Here is a 20,592-nt window from a genome sequence, read left to right on the forward strand (position 1 = left end):
CAGTGCTGTGCCCACTGATTGGCAGGTCCTGTGGGGGTGGTACACAATTCAAAAGAAATGGAGACTAACAGAGGGCCAGGAGCGGCAACACAGTAGCTGACCAAAGAAGGAGAGTATTTTTCTAGACAATATCACATGGCCAGCAAAGCTTTACCTTAGTCTCACTGTCAGTTTTATCTCTGAAAATTAAACTCTTGCGATCTTCATTAACACTAATAGTTTTTTCATGTTCTGCAAAGGCAAATAAACAGGTTAAGGAATCAATACACTATGAAGCCTTTTAACCTAGTATCATCCAGAAATCTGGTACATACTTCCACAACAAAATTGCAATGTAATTTATGCCCCACGACAAGTACCACTTGAATATTAAGAATAATAAAAGTGGTGGTATTAGAATTTATCAGCTTATCATTGGGCCTCATAGTACTTTGTTCTGACTTTCAAATTGTATATACTTTCCTATGGCCATCAACCAATCAGAAATGTATGAAAATTTCTTTAAAGCAACTCTGTACCCACAGTCTGACCAGCCCCCTCCCCCCTCCCCCCCCCCCCACTTGTCCCATCAGATAGCTGCTTTTAATCCAAGATCTGTTCTGGGGTCCGTTTGGCAGGTGATAAGGTTATTGTCCTAAAAAACAACTTTTAAATTTGCAACTTGATGTCTTCTTCAGAGGGAAGGTCATAAATGTTTCATCAATGGGATGCCAACACCTAGAACACCTATAGACCAGCTGTTGGACAGATATGCAATAAAAATGGCCAAAGCAGGTGGCTCAATACTCCGAAGCTGTTCTACTAAGCACCTAATCGACAGGGATGCTGAGTGTCAGCCAATTAGACAGTAAAGGCCTATCTGGATAGGTCATCAATGGAAAAGTCCAGGAAAAACCCTCTGGCCATTTTCGTTATACAGTGATGCGATAACAGAGAGAAAAGCCAACTATGTAAAGAGTAAAAAAAAAAAATAAATAACAACTTGCACATTACCGTCTGTCTGCCAAAGTCCTATGACAGCTTTCACACATATTTCTTGTCCAAGCTGCAAGCAAAATAGAAACCAATTGGTCAATAATTCAGCCTCACCACTAGGGGCCATACAGGGCCGGTATGCTTTGTTGAGAGACCACCGGAAATCTTTACCATAACTTTTGGGCTATTACCATACTATGTACGATCGTCTTTTAGAAGTAACAGAAATGACAGAGAAGCTGGAACTAGACAAGACCATTTGATGAAGGATACAAAAACGTCAATAGTGATCGTTCAATCGACTGCAAACGTCAACTAAATCAGGATTTCAGCTTGTGGGATTCTTTAAATTTCCTGATATTTTTTATTTATTTTATTTTTTTCAAATTTAACACAAAGTAGTATGAATAGTCATTATAAGCCATGTGAACAAAACATGGAGAATAGAGATGAGCGAATATCGAGCATGCTCGAGTTCGTTCAAACGCTGGGGTTCGGACGAACTCGAGCATGCTTGATATTCGCTCATCTCTAATGGAGAATAGTGACAACAATGACTAGTTGACTAAGATGGTGCATAACTTAAAGGGGTTTTCCAGGAAAAAAAATTTGATGGAAAGCTGTTTGGTGGTCGTACTACACTGACAACAACTTGAAGCAGCTGTCTCTGTAAAGTGTGTAGCAGCAGTGACGGGGTAATGCTCTGTTCTTAATATATTGTGGGTAACAATCAACTATTGATAGCCTATCCTGTGGATGGGTCATCAATGGTTTTTTTTTTTGTTTTTTTTAACCTTTGCGAGAATTATATTTCTTCCAAAATAAGTGACAGCTTGGAGTGAAATGACTATTCATGCATTAGACGTTATAAAGAGAGAATCAACAACAGCAACATGTAAAGCAGTAGTTCAAATGCTAAAGTTTTATTCCTTTTTAGAAGTACAAATCCCCAGGTGATTTGCACCAGGATTCCCTTTGAGGGTGCCACTTCCTCCTCTACAGACCGCATTAGAGCAGTTTATGACCAGAGGGTTCTACTCATGTAAAGTACGGACAAGCCAGTCTCCCCAGAGCAGGGGCTACTCTTAGGCCACGTTCACACATTAAACAGCTAAAAAAAAAAAAACAACTACCTTTTTTTGCTTTCAGTCCATTTAGTCTTGCCATTTACAGTAAAAAAAAAATATATGTGTGAACATAGCGTTATAGAGCAGATCTCTGTTCTGATTGTTAAACTGGAATATTAAGCAATGAGCCCATATGCTTATATAGGACATATAATAATTTCTTTAAAGTTTAAATGCATGGCCTGAAAAAAAAAATCATTGTAGTTGGTAAAGGGGCTGTCTTCCCTGTTCCTTTTATACAGCTTGAAAAGCTTGTTTGGCCAGACTGACCTCAATTACACCTTTATGTTGTTTAATAATCTACCTTAATCTCAAAATGACCCAATATACTACAACATATATATTTCTTATCTTCCATCCATACTAATGTAAACTTGGAGAAAGCTCCTACCTGTCCGACCTCCATCGTGCTGTGAGAGAAAGCTGCCAGTGATCCTGTCTACAATTACACTAAATTATTGATCACAGCGTCTATTTGTCCTGATGTCATAAGTCCAGTTCAGGTTCCTTTTGACCTGATCAGTAAAGCAGAACAAGACAGATCCAGCAGCAAAGCCGAAGATAGCACACTCTAAAACACTTGTTGTGCGTGAAATGAGTATTTATACAGACTATGGCTGCATTCACACTACGTATATTGCAGTCAGTATTGCAACCAAAACCAGGAGTGGATTAAAAACACAGAAAGGATCTGTTCACACAATGGTGAAATTGAGTGGATGGCCGCCATATAACAGTAAATAACGGCCATTATTTCAATACAACAGCCGTTGTTCTAAAATAACAGCACATATTTGCCATTAAATGGCGGCCATCCACTCAATTTCAACATTGTGTGAACAGATCCTTTCCGTGTTTTTAATCCACTCCTGGTTTTGGTTGCAATATGAGGACCACAATACTGACTGAAATATACGTAGTGTGAACCCAGCCTATATCTGCAAAAAAGCATCTTTTATTGGAATTGGTGCTTGGGCATGTGCTAAAAACAAAAATCTATGCTGAATTATTAAAAACAAAACACAACAACAACATTATTACTCTTGGATAACCCCTTTAAAGACTATGTGAATGTTACAACCATTGGTATATATACTTTATGGTCAAAAGTGTGACTTATACACAATACAACTACATGGTTTTCTAGGACATCGCATTATAAGGGTGCCTTTACACAAACAGATTTATCTGATCTATTTTTGAAGCCAAAGCCAGGAATGGATTTGAAAAGAGTAGAAATCTCAGTGTTTTCTTTATGACCTGTTCCCTGTTTATAGTCTGTTCCTGGCTTTGGCTTCAATGATCTGTCAGATAAATCTCTCTGTGTAAAGGCACCCCATACGGAGTCACAACACCCCCTCCCCAGTGCAGCTATAAAAGTTTTCACTCTTTTGGGACGATTTAGGGTGCCTTTACACAGAGAGATTTCTCTGACAGATTTTTTAAGCCAAAGCCAGAAACAGAGAATAGGTCAAAGGATAGCCCGAGATTGATCCTCTTTTCAAATCCATTCCTGGCTTTGGCTTCACAAATCTGTCATAGAAATATCTCTGTGTAAAGGCACCATTATACTGGATTCTAGAAGTGTCTGTGGGGATTTTTGCTTATTTATCCAGAACCGAATTTGTGAGATAAGACACTGATGTTGGATTTAAGGACCTGGCTCACAATCTTTGTTCTAGTTCACCCCAAAGGTGTTCGATGGGGCTGGGCTCAGGCCTGTCAAGTTCTTCTAAACCACCCTCAACACTGCCCAACCATGCCGTTATGGACCTTTACTTTGTGCACTGGGACACAGTCATGCTGGAGCAGCAAAACTTCACATACTGTTGCCACACACTGTTACGTGATATTGGATCTTCCTCAATGAATAAATAACAGATGTTGACTTGTTTGATTCAGTTCTCTAATGCAGTTTTGGAACAAATTGATGCAGAAATATATATATATATATATATATATATATATATATATATATATATATATATAAAAAAAAAATAAAAAAAAAAATTCATCCATTCATTACAGACTGTTGGTAACCCTGTGCTCAGCTTGACACCAGACATTACCTACAGGCCTGTCCTGTGCCCGTTTACTTGTGTAGCCCTAAGTTCAGCTTCCATGACTCCTGTTTGTGGATCTCCTATACAGAGGGCTAACATCTGTTCTGCCTTGGGGGAGGGGGAGGGGGGGGGTCCCGAAATAGCTTTGCGGTTCATTTGTCTTTCACTGTGTGAGCATTGTAGAAGCATCTTATTGTGGTTTCTAATAAATGGACACACCACAATTCTCAGCCTCGGATTGATATTCAAAGCAGAAGTTTTAATGTTTTATCACAAGTTCCTCAGTTCATTTGAGGTTTTGAAAAACAGCCAGATATTTTACTAATATCATTGTGTTTGGCACTGCTGAATTGAATTCAACCCAAATCCAAATCCTCACTGACCGGGAAGCTCCGTCTTATGATGTTCCACATTATGTGGTGCGGAGAACAGGTGCACGAAAGCCTATTCCAGCAGTAAAAAAACCAGTGCAGTACATGAGAGTAATTTTTCACAAAGGTAAGCGTACTATTACACAGATCGATAATTGGCCCTATCCGGCCGATTATCGTTTCGCGTAATAAAGACAACGATCAGCCGATGATCATTGTCATCTGCTGATCGTTGATATAGGTTTGGACCGCTACGTGTAACAGCGGTGTGCAGCCGGCGGCTGACGATATGCAAAGAATACACTACCTATCCAGGCTGCAGGGCTCCTCTTGCTCTGTGCTTCTCCCCGGGTCCTGCGCGCTCCAGCTTCAGAGAGGCCTATCTCAACCGACAGGCCGCTCAGCCAATCACTGGCCGGGCTCGCTGCGTGGACAGGTAATGTATAAAGTTTAAACAAGGGCTGCAAAGACATCGGTAACGATGTCCCTGCAGCCCTTGTTAAACGATTATCGGGCCCATTAATAGGCCCAGTAAACGAGCGCAGATCTAGCAAATCAGTGCTCATTTACATTTATAATCGGTCCCAGGGGCATGTCAAAAGTTTTGATCAGTTCGGTCTGAGACCCCAACCCATTAGGAGAATGAGCAGGAGAAGCATACAGTAGTAAGCCTCACTTCCTTACTGTCAATTAGTCAGTCAGTCAGTCAGTCAATCTCCCTCCAGTGGCCCAATATAAACTTATAATAGAGCCCCTGAACAGAGATGACGGCACTCTGGGGAAAGGAAATCGCTAATTCTCTCCAATTGTTCTCCAATCAATGTAGGTCTCGGCATGCCATCCAATCAAAACTTCTGACAAGTCCCTGTGACATGTCATATATTTTTTCTAAATAATAGTGCCCATATAAACACTGCCCCTTTGAACACCCTATAAAATACTAACTATGGGCTTGCTTCACTGTGGGCTATGGGAAGCTCTGATGCGGGCGCGCGCTGATGTGCCCGCATCAGAGCTCCGCGGCCGAAAGATCATCCGGCCGGTACCTAAGTACCGGCCAAGATGATCCGGCCAGAGACCGGCCGTTCCGTGACCCGGCCGGGGTCGAGGAACGGCCGGTCTAATACGTAGTGTGAACATAGCCCAAAAGTGTTAATTCAAGTAAGGTAGAAGAGTAGCAAGATTCTGCGTGTTAATGGAGCAGTACCATGTCCTATATTTTACATGGTCTACATGCTGGGTACATTGCAAAAGAGAACTCTAGTTTACCACTTTAGCATTCATGGTACATGGTATCACTGCTATAATGTCCTCTTCGCTCAATATTTTTCCATAAAAAGTTTGATAAAATCATTTTTAAACAGAGCACCATCTTAAGGTATTTACAAGGTATAACAAGGTATAACCCGATTATCACCACCATCATACACCTACCAGTATCGGTACGTGCAGAAGGACCATAATAGTAGTACGGCAGGATCAGATTAATACAAGACGACGCTGTAGTTATACAGAGGCTGGTGACGCCTCTGATACGCCACTCAATGACCTGGGTAAAAATAATTTTGTAACTCCTGTACAAATTTCAATAATAACCAGAACATAGCAGGACATAAAATATACGTCTATGGCTTCAATGTTCACGAAAGGTCCAGTATATCTTTGTTAAGCAGTATTGTTTATTTTAATCGCTGTCCGAGTCATCGCTCTCACTGTCGTCTTCATCATCTTCCTCTTCCTTATCCTCTTTTTCCTTATTTTCATCCTCCTTCAAGTCAGCAAAAAAGTCATCAGCTCCTCCAAACGCTTTCTTACTCAAGGCCTTCAGCTGCCTGTTCTTCTTCCTCTTTCTGTAAACATCCACCGTGATGGAGCCAATGTTTGACACATCCCAAAATTTCACTTTCTGGTCATGGGCACAGCTGGCTAAGAACCTGCCATCTCTGGACTTTGCTAGTTGCTCTATGGGCTCTCCTGGATGTTGGCCCACTGTACCAATGACTCTATTGGGCAAAATATTAATGGCCCTAGAAATAAAAATAAAATGATCCTATTGGTATTAAATTTAGTACATCAGAGCATAAAAAGCATTTTAAACAGAAAATACATGTATGACATGACATTCAATTGAAGGGTGCCAGGCTTGGGTAGACAACCTTCTCTCTACCATTATATTTTATAGGGTACAATGGCTATTGGTTTGGCAGCACTACTAATGTTCTCTTGAATTAAAGGGTGCCAGGCTTGGGCAGACAACCTTCTCTTTACCAACACGCTTCAAACATAAAAGGGGTACGACTTATTTAAAGGGGTTATACGGCCCATTATAAAACAAAAAACCCACGGTCACAATGTGTAAAGTTGCTTTACGTCCACACTGGGCATCATGGCAAATGATACGCACAATATTAAAGCTTCCACCACTCCCAGCGTGTGTGATTGGTGCCCTGTACCCGCTCCAGCTTTCTGGGTCATGTTTCTTCCAGCGTGGTTTAGCCAACCAGTGCTGTGCATCTGAAGACATCATTCAGGGGACTGGCCTGAATGAGGAAATCGGAGCTATTAAAATGCCTTGACATGATAGAACTTGTGACGTATTGTCACAAAATGGCGGTGGCATGGTGAATAGCGGTGACAACAGTCAAAAAAGCTATATGATTATACAACAGGTGGGTGGGTGTGGAGTATAAAAAAAAAAACTGTGTAAGCATTCAGAATCAGCCACATAAGTACATTGCAATGCTATATAACTACAATTTTCTTGCTCTGGAGTACCCCTATGTTTTTGTTATTATACATTTGATGTTGCACATGAGGGGGGAGATTTATCAAACATGGTATAAAGTTAAACTGACTCAGTTGCCCCTAGCAACCAATCAGATTCCACCTTTCATTTTTCAAAGAGTCTGTGAAGAATGAAAAGTGGAATCTGATTGGTTTCTAGGGGCAACTGAGCCAGTTTCACTTTACACCATGTTTGATAAATCTCCCCAGAGGTGTTTACGCCACCCACCTTCCCACCACCTGTGGAGGGGTTAGATCACTAGGACCCCCATGATCTCAAAAACAGGGGTCCAAGGTAATTTGTGCACAATTCCACTACATGCACTGTCTACAGGAATGCTGAAGGTAGCTGAGTATAGCATACCTCCCAACTTTAGCTGAATGCAAAGAGGGACATAGACACGCCCCAACTACACCCTAAGACATGCCCCTAACCCCACCCACGTCCGAAGACACACCCCTTAACCACGCCCAAACACTTCTCCCACTGTAAGATGCTGGGTGACCACCAACACACTGGGTACAAGATGCTGGGAGAGATGGGTGACCTCGATCATACTGACTACAGGATGCTGGGAAAGCTGAGTAACCTTCATATACTGACTACAGGATGCTGGGAAAGCTGTGTGACCTCCATATACTGACATACAGGATGCTGGGAAAGCTGTGTGACCTCCATATACTGACATACAGGATGCTGGGAAAGCTGTGTGACCTCCATGATACTGAGTACAGGATGCTGGAAAAGCTGGGTGACCTCCATATATTGATTACAGGACGCTGGGAAAGCTGTGTGACCTCCATCATACTGACTACAAGATGCTGGGAAAGCTGGGTGACCTCCATATACTGACTTCATGATGCTGGGAAAAACTGGGTGACCTTCATCATACTGAGTAGAGAATGCTGGGAAAGCTGGGTGACCTCCATATACTCACTACATGATGCTGGAAAGCTGGGTGACCACCTCAGGCCTCATTCACACGTCCGTGTCAGTTTTTACTTTCAGGAAATCCTGATCAGGAGACCTCAAATGTCATGGCAAGTATCAGGATTTCCTGACAGTAATCCGTTTTTACCTTCAGGAAACAGTCAGAAAAAGCCTTCAGGATTTCCTGATCAGAAGAAAAAATAGGACATGATGGAAGATGTAGTTCTGCAAACTGGATGGTCACAGCTTGCAGAACTACAACAGATGAGGAGAAGCAGGGAGCCGCAGAGGCCGTGTTTGTCAGTGCGGCCTGTGACCGCGCTGCTTCAAGTAAGTTGGCGCAGCAGCTGAGAAAGAAAGTAGTGCCCTGGACTAGCGATAACAATGTACAACCCCCCCGGTTGCGGCCCGCACTGGGTCCGGGTACTAATGATGCCCGGACCTTAACAGAGTGCCTCCATTCTGCCCCCAGATATGCTATAATGTGATAGAATCGGTGCGGAGCGAGCACGGGAGGAGGGAGAGGGGGGTTGCTGTCGGGTGCCGCTTGGTGAGGTCCGGTACAGGCAGCAGGTTAACCCATCTGGTCCTGGGTTAGTCTGATGCGGCCGCAGGAGCTTCTCTTCTTCCCCACCGCTAAATGAAGCAGTGAAGCGGAACACTCTGGATGCCCTCCCGGGACGGCGGGACAGCACCCCAAAATCGGGACTGTCCCGCCGGATCCGGGACAGTTGGGAGCTATGGTATAGAGCTGCGCTATCTGAGGCAGTACCACAGTCAGTTAATGGAGTGGTAGTGTGCATGCGTCACCACCACTCCATTCTGACCAAAGTCTCAGGTCCATTGTCCTTGAGGATACAGGGGTCCCACAAATTTAAGTCCTCACGATTATACACACAGTATCAGAGGGACACCTGGTATGCACAACCTATTGGCTGCAACAGGGCTACACCTTAGTCACATGTAAACACATTTTTTTGGCTCACACAATTCAGATGCCTTAAATGTCAGGGACATTGTCTGATTAGAACCTTACAATTGGTAGCTAAACATAGATATCTTGACCACTGACCTAATGATGCCATCCATGGAGCCTGTGCACACAATGTTATCATTGATAGGGAGCATACAGTCAATGGACTCTGCCTTCACAGCAAAACGGTCACTTGTTGCTCCAAATCCATTCCAGTTGAACAGGTAGATTGTTCCTTCACTTGAACCACAAGCCACCTTTTTACCTCTCTAAGAATAAAGAAAGAAAATGAAAAAGAAAGAAAGAATGAATGTATTAGATTTAAGTATATGAGACATGTGATTATTGAACCTGAACCAAATATTAGCATCAGCTATATATATATGGCAGCCCGGTGTTATTCAACAGGAAAGGGCATATACTCCAATGAAGACCTACAATACAATGCTGAAATGTAAAAACTAAACCCAATGTATACAGAAAGGTTTTCTATTTATATATATATATATATATATATATATATACACACACATATAGTCTAACATAAGACCCTTTAATATAAATTGTTACCATACACTTATAGGCAGTGTTCTATAACATACTTCCTTGACATTACTACCTGGGAAGCACCACTGGCTAGGTGGTCTGTATTGTTATCCTGTTATACTGGAAGTTCTACCTGTACTTGTGTGGCTTATTTCCCACATATCTCATAGTTCAATGGCTTCCTAAGAAGTGGTCTCTAGTATGTATGGTGTATATAAATTAAGGCAGAGGCACTGCTGTTACACCACTGCTCAATACCTAAGTAATGTCATTACATTAACTAGTTAAAGGGGTTGTCCACATCTAATTGACTTCTTTAAGTTGTACTATTTATTAAAATATGGCACTTACTCATACTTATCGCTGCAGCTTAACCCTCCCTATAGAGAACACAGAAGGGCTTGGTAATGCCGAACGTTCCTGTGTATGAGCAGGACAGGTGGCGGTAGGTGGCTGGAGATGTAACTGATGGCTGGATGAGCATTCGGCCATCAGTTATTGAAGCTGTATGGGGCCCTTACTCCATTCCTCAGGTCCATGTGTCAGCTAGAAAACTTCCCCATTTATACATGGCTGCTTATGGATGAGTGCATGATAATAAATGTCACTTTGCCTCCACCATGTAATACACCCAATTCCACCACTGATCAAAAACGGAAAAAAAAATAAAAAAATTCTAAGGTCATGAAAGAATTCATACATTGACTAACACATGGCTGTGCATCTCTGTGCTTAGTTTAACAGCTTCACACCTGACTATACAACATCTGTATGATGCCTACCCCGACCCTGGGCCTATATTATTAGTGTTGTAGAAATTCTGCCTTTCCTGACCTCAGCTTTCATATAACTACATATCTGTCTATCGTCCTTGTACTCTGCATAAAATATTCTTTGTGTGCTGCTAAGAGATAATAGCTGTATAGTGATCTGGAGAGTCCACCTAGAAAAGAGCAACAGGTAATGTATAATGTCTTTGCTTGGAGAAGTACAGGCCCACTGTTAGGGTGCTATATAATTGGCCAAATCAGACCGATTCGCCCGCTAACAATGTCCGTGCAGTCCCTGCTTAACAACTATCGGGCCGTGTAATAGGCCCAGTAAATGAGCGCCGATCTAGCAGATTGCTGCTTGCTTACAGTATTGATCAGGACACTATTAGCCCCTTACAGTCTCCAACAGCGCAGAATATCATTACATTTGATATAAAGTCTGCAGATTACAGAGGCTCTATTAGTCTGCTACATTGTTATTTCTACAATATTAAACAAATGGTGACAAATGGGCAGGTGGAACCATTAAACTTTTACAAAAAACTTTAAGGTGTGTAGGAAACCACTCCACCACCGACCTTCATTATACTGACAGATGTCAACTCTCCATTCTGGTACTCTGAAAGCAACTCAAACCTCCGTCTCTTTATGTTGAACACTCCCATTGTCCCGTCTCCACTAGAAAAGATAAAACAAGAGGGTCATAGATGTACAAGAAATCAGACAGTCAGGTGTATCTGATAAGTTGCATGATTTTACAGTTTAACATTGAGAAAGGTAAGATTGCGATTTCCAATCCAGGTGTCACAACTAACAAGGTGAGTTGTAAGTAAAAAAAAAAACCAACAGGATGTGTTGTTAGTTGGTTGTATAATACTGTCGTCATAATACCAGACCTCAATCACAGTGCATATTCTAGGTACCTGGCTGTAAGGAGCATCTTTTTGTTTTGGTCAATGACCATGTCACTTATGTAGTCTTCATGATTCTTCATCTCCATGAAAGACGTCCCTTTTCGGAGGTCCCATAGCTTCAACATCCCACTTTCGTCACCAGTGGCAAAGAGGTTCTCATCTATGAGGAGCAGGCTGTTCAGTGCAGAGCTGCAGACAACATGCACAGAAGGGTCATTTACTATGGGCCAAATTATTTTCATTAGACACCACACAGACTTGTTGATGAATGAAGAGAAGGGACTGAACAAGCTTAAAGTATTGAATACATGGTAGGTGGTCTGATAAATGATCAAAACCAACATCATATGACACGCTTACAAATTGTTATAAATCTAAAAAATAGCGACAATGTTGAATAGGTTAAGCATTATGCTTAAGTTGATAATCTTATCAGCCCCCTCTTCACTACCCCCATTCTGTTATCACAAGTCATTGCTACTCCTCTTTGTATTACTGGTAGTATTACCATACTACTGCTGTTATCTGTGTCTCTTAATGCTGATTTTACACTGTGTTTAGCAGTGTCCTTATGATGCAAGAGGCAGGGTAGGTCTCTGTGAATGCTTTAAACAGGTGCATGAGTCCCCATTAGGCCATGATGGCCAAAAGTAATGCTGCGTTTACACGTAACGATTATCGTGCGAATTTGCGCGATAACAATCAAATTTGAACGATAATCGTACGTGTAAACGCAGCGAACGATCAAGCGACGAACGAGAAATCGTTCATTTTGATCTTTCAACATGTTATCAAATCGTCGTTTGTTAAAAATTTGCCGATCGTTCCGTTTAAACAGTCGTCGGGAGATAGTCCGGCCGCCTGCAGCCCCACTCGCAGCCCGGCCCCCCGCGCCGGCTCAATTGCCACCCCCGCCGCCACTCTGATCGCCACCCCTGCTCCAGTCACTCCCCCGCCGCTCTGATAGGGCCCCCCCCCAAAGCTCTGGTCGACCGCACCCCCCCCCCCCCCGCAGGCATACGTTACCTGCTCCGCGTAGCAGGTCTTCTGACATCCCCGGCTCCCCTCTTCAGTGCACTGATTGGCTGAAGAGGGGAGCCGGGAATTTTCGAACGGCTCCTCTTCAGCCAATCAGTGCTGCCGTGCATTGATTGGCTGAAGAGGGGAGACGGGAATTTCAAACGGCTCCTCTTCAGCCAATCAGTGCTAAAGAGGAGCACTGATTGCCTGAAGAGGAGCCGTTTGAAATTCCCGGATCCCCTCTTCAGTCAATCAATGCACTGAAGAGCAGAGGCGGGGATGTCGAAGACCTGCTACGCGGAGCAGGTAACGTATGCCCGCGGGGGCGATCGGAGCGGCGCAGGGGGCTGCGGTTGACCGTGGGGCCGGGCTGCGGATGAGCGGGGGACCGGGTTGCGGATGAGCGGGCCGGGCTGGGGGCGCGCGATCGCAATACGATTTTTCCGTACGATATATCGGACCGTCTAAACGCTGATCGTTATGAAAAAAAAATCGTTACTCCGACATAGTTAATGGTATGATCGGGCCAATTATTGTTTCGTGTAAACGCACCATAAGGCACTTTGACCTCTGCTCAGGTGGAATACATTAGCATTCTGCAATATTCCACTAAGCTGGATCAAGTACAAAAAAACAAAAAACAAAACAGGGGGACTATTTATTATGGAGGCCAGTACATATATATAGATATCTATCAAGGTATACCTCTGCAGATGCTGTTAAACGCAGGGTGAAAATGGGCCTAACCTGTTCTAGCTGCCCTGCTATTTAATCTTGTTTAGTATATGACTGTGCTGACACCTAGTGGTCATTGTGAGAATGACACTGCTTTACAACAATACAAAACAGCCCAGGGGAAAATTTATTATGTGGCATTTCATAAAAGCTGGTCTTACAAAAATCCCCATCAGTGCAAACACCTCTTGATAAATTCAGGCACTTCTGAGGCACACCTGTGGCAGAACTAGAAATCTATAGCTATGAGACGTAAGTTGTCACACGGTAGAGACCTCTTTCCCTTTATGTGAAAGTATGACCATTTTGCAATAACCCCATCTACTAGACAAAAGTGAGTGTCAAAAAGTCAGTCCAAATTTTTTTTCCCCTGCTGAACATGCCTATAACAGCCACAGCACATAGGACAGCTGCTGTTAATTAACAGTTGTAATTTACCGATCCGCCACCGCTGCAGTTTTGGCAGTGTCTGGGTCCCCGCTAATCCCTAATTCCTGGTCTCTGTCCACCAAACACTCAATACCAATCAGCCAATCACTGGCCGCACCAATGAACCACCTGAGCCAGTGTTTGGCTGAGCAGGCATATCCTGTTTTAGGGCTCGTTCCCACTGAGGAAAGGTAGCGGAATTCCGCGACGGAATTGTCCGCCGCGGAATGCCGTTAGCCTCCCGCTCATAATGGGAGTCTATGGGAGGCGCGCGCTCCTGCCCTGTCCGCGCTGAAGAATGAACATGTTCATTCTTCAGCGCGGACAGGGCAGGAGCGCGCGCCTCCCATAGACTCCCATTATGAGCGGGAGGCTAACGGCATTCCGCGGCGGACAATTCCGTCGCGGAATTCCGCTTCCTTTCCTCAGTGGGAACGAGCCCTAAGCTTGACAACCCCTTTAAGGTGCTATATACAGTCAAAAATACAGTTGCATAGCCAAAACATGCATGGGGCCGTTCTGTTTTTAGCCCCTTGTAAACTTGTGATTAATATCCTTACTCATGGGCTTTGGTGATACGTTTCACTAGTTTTCCCTCCTCCACATTAAGGATGTGTATAGATTTGTCTTTGGAAACTGTGAAAAGCTCTAAAAAAAATATAAAACAAAAACATTAGTGATATACTGAACATACAAATATAAAAACATAAAATCTTATGTTTTTATATTTAGGCTTTAAACTAGCGAAGTCAATAGGGCAGGTTCGGGCTGTAAGAAGAGGCTCCAGTGTATGCATTGATGTTAAAGAATACATATAAAAAAAAATACATAATTGACATGGAGATCAATCACTCCAGTGTCTTCTAGTGAATTCTATTGTGAGAGATATAGCAAAAAAAGAAGCCTTAGCCTTATACATGACCGTATGGCTTTGCACAGTGCACAGGTTGTATGTGGCCATAATGGGGCACACAAAGACTTCTTGGGACCCCGCTGCATCTTAGTTCACTGAAGTTCAAACAGAACCCCAGACGGGTGAAGAGATTTCTTACGTTGGCCATCGCTGGAAAATGCGGCATCTCGACATGACTTCAGGTGATGCCCGGAAGACCAGAGTTCTTTGTTTCCATCTTCTATGCAGGAATATGAATACCTAGAAAAAACACACGGTTACACAGATGGTAACATGGCACCCAGGGTTACCCTAAAGACGAGGTTTTAACAAGCTGGATTTCCAGGATTATTTTAAAAATATATTATAAAAAATAGACTATAATTTACTACAATGAAAAAATTACTGTAATGTCTCCATTGTACTTGATTTGTATGGGCTCTTATGTAGGGAAGGACCTACTTGGCACATGCTACTGCCAGTTTTATTAAACATCTGTATAAACATCAATAGTGTTTATGTGGTGGATACTGATGAGAGGTACATGACTCGGAATGAAATAAATGACTTACACAAATACATCTCCATCTACATCTCCGGCAGCCAGGATGTCCCGGCTGGGGTGGAAAGCGATGGTGTTCACTGCAGCCTCAAATGAGATGTCCATAGGGGTGTCCCTCTCCCGGGGTTCTGCTGGGCCTGGAGTGTCATCAAGCTCTTCAGACTCCTAAATAGGTATTGAAATTAAATGAGATGAGATTTATCAAAGATTATCATGCGTATTTTTTTTCCAGATAAACTGATGGCCCATTTGTATAAACCATGAATGTGTGGACACTGTGATCATAGGGCCCCCATTCCTAACGGAGAGGTGGAGACACAAATAGGGACCAAAGTTTGGTTTAGGAATGAAGCGACAGTCAAGCCACTCCATTCATTGGGGGAGATTTATCAAACATGGTGTAAAGTGAAACTGGCTCAGTTGCCCCTAGCAACCAGTCAGATTCCACCTTTCATTTTTCCAATGAGTCTGTGAGGAATGAAAGGTGGAATCTAACTGGTTGCTAGGGGCAACTGAGCCAGTTTCAATTTACACCGTGTTTCATAAATCTTCCACATTGTCTATGGAGCTGCTAAAGATACCTAGGACTAGGGCTGGGCGATTAATCAAATTAATTTGATTAATCGTCCAGAACGTTGAAATTGATTTGATTTTTTGTGAAAATCGTAAATTCGAAAATCGTCATTTCAGGCTGCGGTGCCGGAGAGGAGCTGAGAGGAAGGGGGGTTGCGGTGCGGGCCGGCGGGAGAGCCATAGAGGGGCGGTGTGAGTGAGCGGGGAGAATATGCTGGGTGGCCAGGCTGGAGAGGGGCGTTGCGGTGCCGGCAGCCTCCAGCCACTGACAGCGCCGCCGCTGACCTGCCCCCGCCCCCTCCACTGAGCGTCCCGCTCTCCTCCCGGCCAGACGTGGAGGTCCCGGGTCTGTGGAGGAGGAGGCCGCAGGGACTACAGTAGGTGGTGATCGCGGCGCTGCACGTCCTGGAGCTATACAGCGGGATCGGGGGGTTCAGTGCAGACCCCCGTTCCCGCTGTATAGCTCTGTGACCCGCAGCGCCGCAATCACCCCCTACTGTAATCCCTGCAGCCTCCTCCTCCACAGACCCGGGACCTCCATGTCTGGCCGGGAGTGGAGCGTGAGTGTGTGGAGGTGAGAGGAGGAGGAGATGTATGTGCCCTCCTGCTCCAATCACCTCAAGCTGCACCAGTCACCCCCCAGTCCTCTCATTGTTCCCTCATTGTCCCCCAATCCTGTGTCCCCCCAGTTCCCCAATCCCCTCAGTGTCCCCCAATCCCTTCAGTGTCCCCCCCCCCAGTCTCCTTCGTGTCCCCCCCCCCCCCCGGTGTCCCTTCAGTGCCCCCCCCCAGTGTCCCTTCAGTGTCACCTCAGTTTTACCCCAGTCCCCTTCAGTGTCCCCCAATCCCCTCAGTGTCCCCTCACAGTCCTCCCCAGTCTCCCCCCCTAGTGTCCTCAGTGTCACCTCAGTTTTACCCCAGTCCCCTTCAGTGTCCCCCAAATCCCCTCACAGTCCCCCCAGTCTCCCCTTCAGTGTCACCCCAGTCCCCTTGTGTCCCCCAGTCCCCTTCAGTGTCCCCCAGTGTCCCCCCAGTCCCCTTCAGTGTCCCCCAGTGTCACCCCAGTCCCCTTCAGTGTCCCCCAGTCCCCTTTAGTGTCACCCCAGTCCCCTTAAGTGTCCCACAGTGTCACCCCAGTCTCCTTCAGTTTTACCCCATTCCCCCTCAGTCTCGCCAGTCACCCCTCATCTATACCTGTACTACTACACCCCTTATCCACTATACCTCCACTACTACACTCTACGTAGATGGAGGCACAAACATGATTTCCTATACTATATGGGGGCTCTGTTACACTGGAAAGCAATACAGTTGTTGTCTGAAATATCATTAAAATAGTATGTGATGCTGCAGGGGGGAAAGAAAAAAAAAATGAAATCGAGATTTAAATCAAGAATCATCCAAAAATTAAAAAAAAAAAAAAAATCCAGATTTTATTTTTTGCCCATATCGCCCAGCCCTACCTAGGACCTGTACTTGGCTATCTTAGGCATCTCCATAGACAATCAATATAGCAGGGGCTTCCATGCATGACTCATCAATGTGATGCAAAATGAAACTCGGGTCCCTGTTCTCGAAACTGTGGTCGTTCCCTCTAAAGTTGTATTTCATTGGGGCCATGTATAGCATCCTATCAAAATAAATGCTACATGCCTTTCAGACTAAGTACAAGTACAACTTGATCCACAACACAATTACCAAATGGTGTGACTGTACCACCAGGGCCAGGCTGAAGCACTGGATGCGGGCCGACCCACCCCCAGTGGGCAGGGCTGTATTAACAGCTGCTGCTGCCCTAGGCACTAAACCTGAAGACGCCCCATCTTCACGCACCTATTGGCGATACCAGACCTGACCAATACCACCATACCCCCCACCCCCCTGGAAAAGACACCAGATTTACTGGCAAGTCTGAACGGGAGGAGGGAAACTAAAAAAATAAAAACAAAAAAAATTTGTTTTTTTCTGTCCCGCTGCTCCCTGGTGCTGCCCCTCTGCAAGGTGCTGCCCTTGGCACCGGACCACGGGTGCCTAGTGGTAAATACGGCCCTGCCAGTGGGAAAAAACCCTAGCCCCTCTGACGTGACTCCATTAGAATCAATGGAACCCTATCAGAGGGGCTAGGGTTTCCTCCCACTAAGGGTGGGTCAGCCCGCCTCCAGTGCTTCAGCCTGGGCCTGGTGGTACAGTTACTTTAAAGTCTTAAAGGGGTATTCTGACTAATATTTATTTTTTACCCTACTTCCATAAAGTTATATAACTTTGTAACATAACTTTATTAAAGAAGATGTAATTTTATTTTTACATTTATACATTGACTGGCAGCAGTAAGGGGTAATGCGGCCTCTCTGCTGCCGCCAATCAGTGTCAAGCCCAGCAATAACACATCACTAGCACTGCAGCATGCAACACTAGGGCCTCCGCCAATGTCTATACTACTGCATGTTATTATAAAAACAGACACTAGTGTGGGAGTATCTGTCTGTGTCTGTAGTACCGCAGCACAATGAAGCAGTGATTGACAGATATCCCCCGTTTCATTGTGCGTTGGCTGCAGTACCAGTGGTACAGACTATTCCCCCCAGCTCTAATGTCTGCCCCTCTGCAGTGATGGCTGCAGTATTTATTAGGGTTATGATGAGAGGAGCAGGAAGGTGGCGGTATTGTATTCTGACCTGTTGGCTTCCGTCATTGTTTGCGTCCAGGTCTTTACTGATTGGTACAGTCTACAGGAAAAAGGTAAAAATGAGAAACATTACCCACAAGTCACAACTAGGATTCAAAATAAAATGTTACAAGAGGGAGGAGGGGGTCACTGAATACATAGCAATGCATGCCTTCTTATACGCGAGTCCTTTATTTATCATCTGTTCCTGGTTTGTATTCAGTGACCATGTGAACAAGTCCACACTGAGGGTATGTGCACACTGAGCAATTCTAGCGGAATCCTGCCCGAATTCCGCCATAAAAAGCGGGCAGAATCCGCGTGGAATTCCGCCCGTGTAAATGCAACATTGCTCTTTCCATAGAGAACAATGGGATTTCCGACTGCCCGTGCACACAGAGTAAATTTCCGTCCGGAATTCCGCGCAGAATCCGCATTCCACCCAAAGAATGTACATGTCAATTCTTTGGGCGGATTCCGCTAGAGGAATCCTATAGAAGTCAATGGGGTTTGAATTCTGCTGGTAATTCCGCTTGCATTCCGCTTGATATCCGCTCAAATTCCGCTCAAATTCTGCCAGAGCAGAATAGGCGAGGAATTTCAAGCAGAAGTCTTTCAGCTACAATTCCTTGAGAATTGCTCAGTGTGCAAGGGCCCTGAGGTTGCATTGACACGTTTTGTGTTCCGCGTGGAACACGGACATGGAATGCCTGTAACGGATGTCTCCCCCCCCCCCCCCGCCGGGCAGAATCTGTGAAGAGCCGCACGGCTAGATCATTACAGCGCGGCGCATATCTGTACAGTTCCCCTGCTCCCAGCAACGTATCACAGATTCCGCCCGGGCGGGGGGAGAAGTCCATTACAGGCATTCCACACCCGTTTTCCGTGCGAAACACAGAACGTGTGAATGCAGCCTGAAATCACACAGCGGATTCTGCCCCTGTACGCTCCCGCTTCACTGTCTGCCTGTCCCATAGACTCCATTCTATGGTCAGGTAGATTTCGCCCACCACCCGAAGAATGAACAGGTGCACACAGAGCAACAGCAGCAAAATTCCGCCAGCCTCTGTGTCATAATGACAGTCTATGGGAGTCTCGCCCACCGCATCTCTCGGCGCTGAAGAATGACACGGAGACTGGCAGCATTCTGCTGCTGTTGCTCTGTGTGCACAGGGCCTAAGGCTGAGGCGGTTACAAAACTGGACATGATGGGAGTTGTCATTTTGCCAGAGCTGCAGAGCTACAGGTTGGAGACTGCTGCTTTAATGTACGGCCACCTCTAATACACCAACACTTTATGCTCATCTCTAAAGGTGACAACACCTGTAAGTTACATGTGGGTTATACATCAGAATAGACAGCAGAGCCATTAGTAACGATCTATGTTACACCATATTACAGCGATCAGTACTCCACCCTGACAATCACGCGGTACAGTACATGAACGCCGCTCGCGTGCTTACCTCCATGGGCGCCGCCATGTTTAAAAACTTCAATCCAGGTCCTGGCAACTGTGTAACCCGGAACTGCGTACACAATATGAATCCTAGCGGCAGGCAACGCTGCACTAACAGGACCTTAATGACGTCAGAGGGGTCGGTGTATCACGTGACCGCTCGCTGGAAACGAGAGTGGGAGATTCGAGTGCTGAATGACAGTAATGCTATAGAAGAGATGGAGCAACACACAGCACACTGCTTCCTATTGATGATTGCTGTTATTGAGACACGAGACACGCCCTCAGAAACTGACCACGCCTCCACTATGGGAGCTGGAGAACTCATATAAATAGTGCCAGAGTGCCCCTTTAAGGTTTTTTTTATTAATATTATTTTTTATACTAAAACACTTAGAAAGGACTTATATATCTCCTGATGGATCCACATCTGGCCTTGGCTTGTTCCTGCTTGTTGGCCTATTACCCCTCCTATATGATAGTGCCAGTGAACCTGAGGGGCGTACACTTTGCTTTATTACATATGTGTAATGCAGCTCAAGATTTCTTTGCACATAGGGGGAAATAACATTGTTACCTGGAGCGGGGGGAGCAGAAAGTCTCATGTTTTTTGACAAGCCCCTGCTTTGCACAAAAATTTTGGGACCTTTGGTCGCTCCTTGCCGAGCTTGCTGAGTGTATTTGTGCAAAGATGGCCTCCCCACGCGTCAGATTTACAACTTCTAAGACTGTGTTCACACCTGTTGCAGTTTCTTTGCAGTGCAGTTGTGATACTGCAGTGTTTTCACTGAATTAATGCAGAT

General features: G+C 44.8%; 2 protein-coding genes across 4 annotated transcripts in view; both read right to left on the minus strand.

The window, feature by feature from the left end:
- The window catches only part of LOC138792414 (chromosome-associated kinesin KIF4-like), a 33,244-nt gene extending 27,184 nt beyond the window's left edge, over positions 1-6,060 (minus strand). For all 3 annotated transcript variants that reach the window (XM_069969840.1, XM_069969831.1, XM_069969823.1), the window contains exons 1-3: positions 5,971-6,060; positions 994-1,045; positions 155-231 (exon numbers count right to left, since the gene is read on the minus strand). In XM_069969840.1, the coding sequence (XP_069825941.1) occupies positions 155-231; positions 994-1,045; positions 5,971-5,997 (156 nt within the window). In that variant the 5' untranslated portion in view covers positions 5,998-6,060. The remainder of the gene's footprint in view (positions 1-154; positions 232-993; positions 1,046-5,970) is intronic.
- A 148-nt stretch (positions 6,061-6,208) lies between these two features.
- On the minus strand, positions 6,209-19,899 carry WDR55 (WD repeat domain 55). The gene is made up of 9 exons (XM_069969853.1): positions 19,797-19,899; positions 18,344-18,394; positions 15,106-15,260; positions 14,694-14,794; positions 14,202-14,289; positions 11,467-11,646; positions 11,122-11,221; positions 9,324-9,493; positions 6,209-6,563 (listed from the first exon to the last, which is right to left on the minus strand). The coding sequence occupies exons 1-9, from the start codon at positions 19,812-19,814 to the stop codon at positions 6,221-6,223; spliced, it is 1,206 nt and encodes a 401-aa protein (XP_069825954.1). The 5' UTR covers positions 19,815-19,899; the 3' UTR covers positions 6,209-6,220.
- Positions 19,900-20,592: the final 693 nt, after the last annotated feature.

Source organism: Dendropsophus ebraccatus, chromosome 1 (genome assembly GCF_027789765.1).
Source record: "Dendropsophus ebraccatus isolate aDenEbr1 chromosome 1, aDenEbr1.pat, whole genome shotgun sequence".
Lineage (NCBI taxonomy): Eukaryota > Metazoa > Chordata > Amphibia > Anura > Hylidae > Dendropsophus > Dendropsophus ebraccatus.

Coding starts and splice junctions, on each gene's coding strand:
- WDR55 (XM_069969853.1), bottom strand. Junction 15,261..18,343: donor ACAATGACGGAAGCCAACAG/GTCAGAATACAA, acceptor ATACCTATTTAG/GAGTCTGAAGAGCTTGATGA. Junction 6,564..9,323: donor TCCATGGATGGCATCATTAG/GTCAGTGGTCAA, acceptor TTTTATTTCTAG/GGCCATTAATATTTTGCCCA.